This window comes from Asparagus officinalis, unplaced genomic scaffold, assembly GCF_001876935.1.
Source record: "Asparagus officinalis unplaced genomic scaffold, Aspof.V1 AsparagusV1_Un792, whole genome shotgun sequence".
Classification (NCBI taxonomy): Eukaryota; Viridiplantae; Streptophyta; class Magnoliopsida; order Asparagales; family Asparagaceae; genus Asparagus; species Asparagus officinalis.
The window spans coordinates 31,881-42,496 of NW_017973051.1; the positions used below are offsets into that span (position 1 = coordinate 31,881).

General features: G+C 40.4%; 1 protein-coding gene across 1 annotated transcript; it reads left to right on the forward strand.

Moving 5' to 3' along the window:
- Positions 1–5,497: 5,497 nt before the first annotated feature.
- LOC109828171 (pentatricopeptide repeat-containing protein At5g66520-like) lies at positions 5,498–6,652 on the forward strand. The gene has a single exon (XM_020395201.1). It carries the CDS (start codon positions 5,498–5,500, stop codon positions 6,650–6,652), a length of 1,155 nt encoding a protein of 384 aa, XP_020250790.1.
- Positions 6,653–10,616: the final 3,964 nt, after the last annotated feature.

Here is a 10,616-nt window from a genome sequence, read left to right on the forward strand (position 1 = left end):
CCTTTTGTTTAGCTGTCTTTTGAGATTTTTTGGCCGTCACGAGCAGAGTTGTAACTATCCCCAGCTCTATTAAGGTTTTAGAAGGTGCAGCTTTTACCACCCCCTGCTCAGCTATTTGCTCAGATGCACTTGGGTAATTAAAGCGGTATTCATTTCCGCTCCTAGTAGCGAAAGTTTCTTGCTCCTCCTCAGAAAGCGGTAGAGCTGGGATTTCTTTATCATTTTCTTCAGGAATTACCGAGGCTTCGAAATAGGACTTCTCTTTTCCTTTGCCCTTCGATTTCTTCTAGACGTAGATGTCGTCCACTGTTCATCTTTAAGCAAACCGGGATGCACCCAAAGGATTTTGTCATTTGGGGTTGTATGTGACACAAGTCCCTTTTGGCACTGTCCATGAGGGTCATCGTTGACCGTTTGTATTTTAACCTTTGATATAGGTTCGGGTTGGAACCAGGATAAAGGAACTAAATCAAAACTAATAGATACTGTATTTGCACCTACTTTCTTCTCTTTCGTCTTTGCAGTCACAATACCGACATCGATAAAGGTTTGTATTTTGTTTTTAAGACATGACACGCCTTGGTGGGATGATGAACCCTTTTGTGATATGCATAATATTTCGGATCATTAGTCTTCTTTGCTTCTTCCTGGTTTGTGACCGGTGGAAGTTTGATCTTGTTGTTGTCCAAAAGATACTTAAAGATAACTGGTACTTCATCATCTTTAAAAAAAGTATTCTTTTGGGAACCTAGGTTCTGAAGTCTTAGGCTGCCTCGGAGGTAGCTGGTTCTAATGTTGTGCCAGTTGGAAGGATGATTGTTGCGGATGTTATTGAGGTGATTGTTATGATGTTTGGTGAGCATCAACAACAGTACCAGGTCCCTTTCCTCTACCTCGAGAATTAAAATTCTGCTTTTGAGAATTAGCTGGCGGTTGACCTCTCTCTAGCTTCTTCCTTTTGAGGAACCGTTCAGCTTGTTCATCTCTCACCTTCAAATCTTTCTAAGTCTTGGAGGGCACAACTCCCATGACTTCTAAGACATCCAAATAAAGATTATTATGGCATGTCTGAAGGATAAACTCTTCGGTGAGTGGATCTCGGTAGTTCAACATTTTGTTCCGGAACCGCTTGACAAAAACATCAACTAACTCCCCATCTTTTTGCTTCTCATCCAACAAAGTGCCAATAGAGACCTCGGTATCATCATCGAAAAAATTGGTAAGAAACAATCCTTCCATATCCTCCCAGCTATTGATACTCCCTGGCTTAAGACGTCGGTACCAATCGAAGGCAGGCCCACGAAGGGTTCCTACGAATGACCGGACCATCAAAACTTTATTTCCGGATATTACGCCAAGATGAGACTTAAAATAAATCAAGTGTTGAGTGGGTGAACCCCTGCCATCAAAAGGAGTAAAGTTAATTTGACTAAATTTCGGAGGATAAGGAATCAAGTCTCATTCTCTCGGGTACGGATATGGGATGCCCGTTTTCTTCACTTCCTGAGCTGTCATCAGAGCATTGACTTTGTTCTCAAGATCTCGCATTTTCTTGTCTTCCTCCATATCCTTCTTCAAATAAATTTGAGAAGGTTGAGTAGACGACTTAACCGAGCCGCTCTCCGAATTGTCTTTATTAGGAAGAGGATCAGCGAAGATAGTTTCGTCCACTTTAGGATCACTATCAACCTCGGTTATACGCACATGTATGGTATCAAGCCGGTTAGATTCAGCATTTTGACTTGATTCCGGTTGATGTTGTTGCGCTTGCAAATCCCTCATGTGTTGCATTGTCAACTCCATTTTAGTCTTGATTTCAGCTCTGATTTCTTCACGTTGTTTAGCTAACGCTTCCTGCAATATCTGAATTAGTTGATCCGGTGTAATTGCAAATGATTCTCTAGCTTGTCCAACACTAGATACTGTATCATCTGAGGTAACTGCAGAACAAGTATCTGATAGTTCCTCGTCTGAAGATAACCCTTCATGCATTTTCCTATAATCTCGGCGTCGACTGGCTCTTCGTTGGAGCTGTGGCATTCTTTGAGAGAGACCCTGCTCAACTCTCTCTCCTGGAGAGAAATCAGGGTCAAGGTTGACTAAATGTCGCTTTCCTCTGTCGGTCATATTAATAGTGACCTCTGGAAGTTCATCTTCTTGCACAATGAGTTTCTTCTTCTTAAAATGTCTCATCTTGGGTTTTGCCGTCTCAGTGGAAAGTCTCTAAAACACGAAAACTCGTGGCGATTCAGCTTTGGAACAACCGCTTTCCGAAAATACTGCCTTAATGAGCCTCTCGCATGCGCAATGAGACTCCGTTTCTCTAGCAACCCTTTTTCGTGACTTATTAGTTTGATAGTACAGCTCATCATTACCATGATTCGAGCAACCTATCTTTTGCCTTTTGAACCTTATTAACATGCACAGGATGACTTATCATCACGTCTGAGCGATCCAAGGTTATGTGTTACACCCCACCCCCTGTGAGTGTGGAGTCTTTACAGGCCCTAAAAGAGAGTGAATTAGTATCTTCTCTTTTTGGGCTTGTTTTGTTCTGATAGGAGGATACTTACGACCCCCAGTATAAGAATTTACTCGGGATTCGTTTATCGGACCCAAGCGTTCTTTAATTGAAGCTTTGCCTCGATCATCAGGTAAAGGACCGAGACGATCCGCCATTGTAACTTTGAATTTTGACAGGTCAGGACTGACCCAATGCTTCACTGGTGATGGAATAGACATAGTTGCAGTAGAGGGATTAGGAGTGGACGTTGATGGGGCCGAAGGGGTGATTTTGTGAACTTTCTCTTGGTCGCGGCAGGGGTAAGCGTCACGGTCGAATGGTGTGCCGCGACAGTGGAGACTGTCGCAGTTGGAAGAAGTGTCGTGACAGTTGTGACTGTCGCGGTTAAAGGGCTTGCCGCGACAGTATGGACTGTCGTGTTTGAAGGACTTGTCGTGGCAGTATAGACTGTCGTGGTTAAGGGCTGAATCTCCTTAATCCAATTTTTGTGCATGTTCGGTTTTGGGAATCCAAACTTTGCAATTCTTTGGTGATTCTTCAGACACCATTTCTTTCTTCCCTTCTTGCGTTCATTCACGAAGGGCACAGGTACGAGCAGCGTTTACACAATGCTTTTGTATGCATTCTTTGAGGGTCGAACGAGCCCTTTTGACGAGAGTCCATTCTTCTGTCGTGAGTTGTGCAGAAATATGAGTGGTTTACTGTTGAGGCAACTGGTTCGCTCGTTGCTTCTTCAACTCTAGGTCCACGTAGTAGCGAACCCCGTCGGTTTTTTCTAAGGCTTTAGCCAATTGACCAGCACGACGCTGACGACCAGCGCGACGCTGACGTTGTCTCTGTCGAGCCCTCTTCGTCGGTACCGGTAAGCTTTGATTCAATGACCCCTTAATTGGAGAATGATCATTTGGAGCAGAGATGTTGCCAGCAGAGTCCTTGGTAATGATCGGGTAAGAATCCTACCCGTAGTCTTTATCGGAGTTGAAGACTGATAAACCTTCTTAGAAGATAAAATCTTCCTGCATTTACGAGGCGAAGAAAATTTTGAGGATGAGGATGACAGATACTCCTCAAATTTTTCCTGATCGAACTCATATTCGATCTCTTCGTTAATCATAATCTTGATCGGCTACGACGCAACAGTCTCGGTAGCGAGACCGTTGACTCCCACTGTGGTCGCCAGTTCGTTTTATTCGAAAGGTTATTTTAAAATGGAATCCATTAAAACTTCAATTGCTTACAATGAATTACACAATAAAATAAGAAAATTACAACTCTCTAGAAAATAACACAGGAATTGTTTATCAACTCCTGTTTTTGTGGGGACTTTGCCTGTGCCGAAAGTGCGTTAACTCGTGGACCACCAATTCACAAGATTCTGATTGAATTGTGAAAGGCTTTGGGGATTCTCTCATTGTTTATCGAAGTTAGAATTTGAAGTAAATATCTTATCGGTGTAAGATGTTCACTCTTCCAAAGATTAAGTCAAGGCTTAAATCTATAGGAATCAACGAAAGATTCTTGGAAGTATTTTTGAGGAATTAAGACTCTCTTGCTCAAAATTAGTCAAATGCCCAAGATTATTTGCTCTAATCTGCTCTCTGTCCTTGATTTCGTGTGTAAATAGGTATTTATAGGGATAGGGGTGCATAACAGTGGAAATGGAAGCAATATAACTGACCAGAAAAATTCTCTTTGGGCGCGGTAGCCATCACTGACGCGGCCTTTAGCGCGTCAGTCTCCACTGTCGCGACTGAAGAGGCAGTTTCAGCTACGTTCTGCCACGTTTATAACTGTCTTCCCATGACTTTAAACTCACGAAATGCCACTTTTCTCGACCTATAACTACCCCTCCACGTTAGCACATGTTCTACTTCTGGTATGCCGTCACGTGGACTCTCAAAAGATGTTAAAAACTGTCAGCAAATCACATAGGAGATTACCCTGCTATTTGCGCGTCACCATACCCTGCCGCGCATACGCGCGTCACACTTCACCGTCGCGCATACGCGCGTCACACTTCGCCGCCATGCATACGCGCGTCACCCTTCGCTGTCGCGCCTATGCGCGTCACCATAGGCTGCCGCGCTAATGCGCATCATCATCTGTTGTTATGTTAACACGCGTCTGTGTATTTTGTCACGAGCATGCACATTGTTCTTTTCTTAGTGTTGAGCTGTATTTGGATGTCTATAAGAATTTTTTTATGCCTACATCATTCTTGAGCTTGCAAGGAAATCTCATACGCTTCTCTCTTCATCCGCAAATTTCAAATAGCACGTGCGAGCCACGTGCATAAGTTGTCATATCAATTCAAATCACGGATGCCATCGTACATCATCACTGCTCAAACCCTAAAAAGATGAGAGCACTGCTCCCGACCATTAACTCCTGCCAAAATTCAAGCTCAAAACTCCTCCAACCCTTCAACTTCTCTACTTCATCCAACATCAAAACCCTCAAACAAACCCACGCCAACCTAATCCGAACCCAAGGAATCCACAACCCTCTCCTCATCAACAAGCTCATCACCGACATTGCCACCTCTCACCCCTCAAATTTCCCCTACGCTCGCTCCGTCTTCTCCTAAATCCAAACCCAGCCCAATACTTTCACTTGGAACTCCTTAATCTGAGGCTACGCTCACAGCCAAAACCCAACAGAAGCCATTGCCCTCTTTCGGCTCATGCCCTGTACAACTACACTTACCCTTTTTCCCTCAAAGCCTCCGCCTCTCTCCCGGACCCATGTGTCGGCCTCTCGCTTCATGAGTCCCTCATCCGTCGAGGTTTCGAGGATTTTGATGAATATATTCAAACTTCGCTCATTAACTTCCTATGCCTCTTGCGGGTCTATAGATATTGCATCAAGCTGTTCGATAAATGTCCTGTGAGAGATGTTACTACTTGGAATGCACTTAATAAGGGGTATATCGAATGCGAGAGGTATAATGATGCGATTCGAGTGTTTAGGGTAATGCAGGATCGATCGAAGGTTAAGAATGATGAAATCACGATGTTGGTTGTTGTATCGGCTTGTGCACATCTTGGGGTGTTGGAGGTGGGGAGATGGATACATGCTTATATTGATAGGAATCGTATGAGGACGAGCTTAAACTTGGAGATTGTGTTGGTAAATATGTATGTAAAATGTGGGGATATTGAGATTTCGAGCTTGTTGTTTCGGGGAATGAAGGAGAAGGATGTTAGGGTTTGGAGCGTGATGATCAGCGGGCTCGCCATTCATGGGCTTGGAAAAGAGGCATTGGGGCTATTCTATGAGATGGAATCAATTGGAATCAATCCCGATTTTGTTACTCTCACTGCCGTTTTAAGCGCTTGCAGCCATTCGGGCTTGGTTAATGAGGGACTCAAACTGCTCGATCGGATGCAAATAGATTATCTTGTTGAGCCAACAATAGAGCATTATGATTGCATTGTGGATCTTTTGGGAAGGGCGGGGAGATTAAAAGAAGCCCTAGGTTTGATTCAGAGAATCCCTCTGAAGCCCAATGTGGCTCTCTGGGGCGCTCTTTTGGTCGCTTGCAGGGTTCATAAGGATGTTGATATGGGAGAAAAAGTTGCAAAGGAAATGTTTGAATTAGATCCTCATCATGCTGGAGCTCATGTGTTCTTGTCGAATGTATATGCTTCTTATAAAAGATGGGAGCTTGTCGAGGAGGTCAGAAACTCAATGAAGGATCAAAAGGTTAGAAAGCATCCAGGATCGAGTTTAATCGAATTGGGTGGTATCGTGCATGAATTTGTAACTGGAGACAGTTCACATCCTGATTCTCAAAAGATTTATTTGATGTTGGACGAGTTTCGAAGAATTAGGAGAATGAAAGAGCACCAGTCGTTCAGTGGACAAATGTTGTTTGATATTGAAGAGGAGGAGGATAAGGAGGCATGCCTTTCTCAACATAGTGAGAAATTGGCTGTTGCTTTTGGGTTGATTAAGACCAAACCAGGTTTTCAACTGCGCATAGTAAAAAATTTGAGGATTTGTGAAGATTGTCATTCTTTGATGAAGATGGTGTCTGAGTTCTTCAAGCATAATGTGATTGTTAGAAATAGAAGTAGATTTCATCACTTTCGGAACGGGGATTGTTCGTGTAAAGAGCATTGGTGATTGATTGAGGCATGGCGTGACCTTTTAAATCGTCCTATTTATTTATTTTCATTTAAGAGTTGAGTTGCAGTTGAACAATTGAGCTTGATTTTAAGCACAACGGATTTTTGGGGAGAGAAGTAGTTCTTGGTTTGTTTTCAGGCAACGAGGTTCAAACTTATAGTTTCCAGCACAAAATTAACTTTAGGATGCTTTTGTAAAGGCTATCCAGGAATGAAGAACTTAATCTTAATTCATGGATTTTTCATAGAACATTTAATTAGAATGGTGTTTTTTTCTCAATCTATAAAACAAGGCTATACAAATAAAAAGCTTTCTCAAAGTCAATAGTCTTGTTAGAATTAATCCCAGCAGCCACACCAACGCAGCTCTCTCCGCCGCAGATATCGCCAATGGGGCCGCCGCCGGTGGGGTTTTTCTCCGGTGCCTCGCTCTACGTTGGCGATCTCTCCGTGGACGACGCGCAGCTTTACAATTATTTTAATCAGTTCGTGGCCTCGCTCTACGTTGGCGATCTCTCCGTGGACGACGCGCAGCTTTACAATTATTTTAATCAGTTCGTGTCGGTTCGGATTCCTAGGGATCAAGTCACGAGAGATTTTTTTGGAACATAGCTTAGGGTCTCTAACATAATGGCGATTCCTCCGCCACCAGCACGTCCCTTCCCTCTCCGCAACTCATTCCGCCGCAGATGTTGCCTATGGGGCTGCTGTCGGTGGGGGTTTTCTCTAGTGCCTCGCTCTACGTCGGCGATCTCGATGTCTCCGTGGACGACGCGCAGCTTTATGGTTATGGTTATGTAAACTTCCATAATCATCAAGACGCCACTCGAGCTTTGAAGACACTGAATTTTACTACTATTATATTAGGATCATGTTCTCAAACAGAGTTCCTAGCTAGAGGAAAAATGGTCATGGTAATGTATTTATTAAAAAACTTGACCCAACCATTGACAACAAGACGTTGCACGAAACTTTTGCCTCCTTTGGCACTGTGCTTTTGTACAGTTTGAACATGAAGAATCGGCTCAAAAGGCTATATCACAGCTTAACGGCATGTTGTTTAACAATAGAAAGGTATATGTTGGGATATTGAAGAATTTTTCAAAACAGACCCATTCCCATTTTTTTTAAACCGACCCATTTTTTTTATTTACCAAAACCGACCTGATTTTGTAATTAGCAGCTTAATCACCATCCTAAACAGTCGGGGTTGCCAACCCCGACTATTTAGGAAGGTGTTAAACCCTAATTAGAAGCCTTAAACTCTAAAAATTAATGTCCTAAATAGTCGGGGTTGCCAACCCCGACTGTTTAGGAAGGTAATTAAGTAGCTAATTACCAAATCGGGTCGGTTTTGGTAAATAAAAAAAAAGGGTCGATTTCAATAATAAAAAATTGGAATGGGGCTGAAGTGAAAAATTGTTCGAAAATGATCTTATCAGACTTCAATTTCTTAAGTTAGGGGAAACTGGTGAAAAAATTTAGGATTCCAGGTAGCAAATTGTCAAAATGAAATTTAGGATACTAAAGTCATGGTGAAACTCTCGGATATTGAAGTGCAAATAACCATTGTTTTATACTTTTTTAAAGGCTAATTATGAGAAAGCTCGCCTTAACTTTGGACAATTAGGCCATCTCCCACATAACGGTAAAATGCAGAAAAAGTGTATTTGTCGTTGCGTTTGATTTCCAACCCAGCCGCATTCGTTGCGGCATTTTACCAGTGATGAATAGTGCGACGTCATATTTGGTGTCGCACTGTTCATCACCGCATTACTGTTTTTTTATTACTTTTTTTTATTTTTCAATTTTTTTTTACCTTTTAATTTTATGTATTTACAATTTGACCCAATTATTTTATTAAATTTATAAAACAACCCCAATAATATTTAAATTTTATAATTTTACCCTAATTGTATAATTTTGGACAAAATAAAATATTTTTAAAAAATGAAAAAATATTAAAATTTAAAAGACATTATTATTAATTATAATATTAAAAAATCTAGACATTATAAGTGAAGTTCCATGAAATATAAATTAAACATATAAAGAGCAATCTTAATACATAATTCAAATATAAATTATATATCTGAAATACATAACATATAAAAACTGACACACATAATATAAAACTTCATTAAAATAAAACATAAAATACAAACTAAACATATAACATTACATAAGATGGACAAGCAACTCTCAATAATCTGGTAGATCGAATCCAGAGTGTCCAATATCATTAAAATAATTGTCAAAATTAGAAGCAAACTCTTGTTCTTGTTGATTTCTTTTTTAAATCTTTTTAATCTGTTGAGCTCGAACGTACTCACGTATGTTTAGATCAGCAATGGAATTCAATTTTTTCATTATAATTTTCCATTCATCTCTATCTTTTTTCATGGCTCTCTTTTCTCGTTCGATGTCAAATGCTACTTGTTTGTCCAAACTCGCTTTGTCTAACCTGTCTATAAGTCGATTGTTATTTGTATTGATGGAGTCCACTACACTTGACTCGTGATCATCATTTTTTCTTTTCAATTTGACTTTTTTCCCCAATAGATCGTTCAGGTGGAGTAAATGATGACAGTCCAGGAGATGTTGATATAAGAGAATTCAGAGTGGGATTATCTGATTATGACGAGTTGAAGTTCACATTTTGGGGTTGTCTTTGACCAACTTGTCTTACTGTGGGGACATCATCTTTAATTTTTTTAAAATTTTTAACCATATTCTAGACATGATCAAATTTGAAACTTTTTTGTATTTTGGTTCTTGCATAAATAACACTTTGCTCGAACTAACTGCAAATTATAGTGAACATCAAGTTATGTATTTCAACAATAATAATAAAATTCAAACGATAATTAATAGAATACTTACAATATCTTCATCTGAAGCACCACTTGGATTTGGATTCTCTACTTATCTCAAGCACGCATTCAATTCTTTTACTTCATTACTTATGATTTCCATTCGAGAACGAATTGATCGGCTCGTACGCACATCAGAATTTTGGTCTCGAAGTTCATTGTATCTGTCCTCCACACGAGACCAAAATGCATCTCGAGACTGGTTTCTACCGATAATAGGGTCTTGAGAAATATCCAAGAATACTTGACAAAGGAGCACATCTTCAGTAATAGTGTATCCAGATGATCGAACAGACATTTTTTTTGTAAAAAACGGTTGGTTTGGAGATTAGAAATACTTTGAAGAAATACTTCGAATTGGGTGGCTTGAAGTAGAAACCGTGAATGTTATTTATAGCCAATCCAAATTTGTTTTTTTTTTGTTTGAATTTGAATTTGTCGGTGGTTGGTCAACATTTGAAATTGAATCTTTCTTTGAATTGTGTGAAAGCTTTGTACGAGTGGGAATCATTTTTTGAAAACTGATCAGCTTTACACATTGTCCAACGTATACACAGCTCAACTTTCTTTGAATTGTGTGAAAGCTTTGTACGAGTGGGAATCATTTTTTGAAAACTGATCAGCTTTACACATTGTCCAACGTATACACAGCTCAGCTTTCCTTGAATTGTGTGAAAGCTTTGTACGAGTGAGAATCATTTTTTGAAAACTGATCAGCTTTACACATTGTCCAACGTATACACAGCTCAGCTTTCCTTGAATTGTGTGAAAGCTTTGTACGAGTGGGAATCATTTTTTGAAAACTGATCAGCTTTACACATTGTCCAACGTATACACAGCTCAGCTTTCTTTGAATTGTGTGAAAGCTTGGTACGAGTGGGAATCATTTTTTTAAAAACTGGTCAGCTTTACACATTGTTCAAGTATACACAGGCTCAGTTTTCCTTGAATTGTGTGAAAGCTTTGTACGAGTGGGAATCAATTTTTAAAATCAGGTCAGCTTTACACATTGTCCAACGTATACATAGCTCAGCTCTCCTTGAATTGTGTGAAAGCTTTGTACGAGTGGGAATCAATTTTTAAAATCAG

Bases quoted from the DNA above. Each gene is read 5' to 3' on its own strand.
- LOC109828171 (XM_020395201.1), top strand. From the start codon at position 5,498: ATGCAGGATCGATCGAAGGTTAAGAATGATGAAATCACGATGTTGGTT.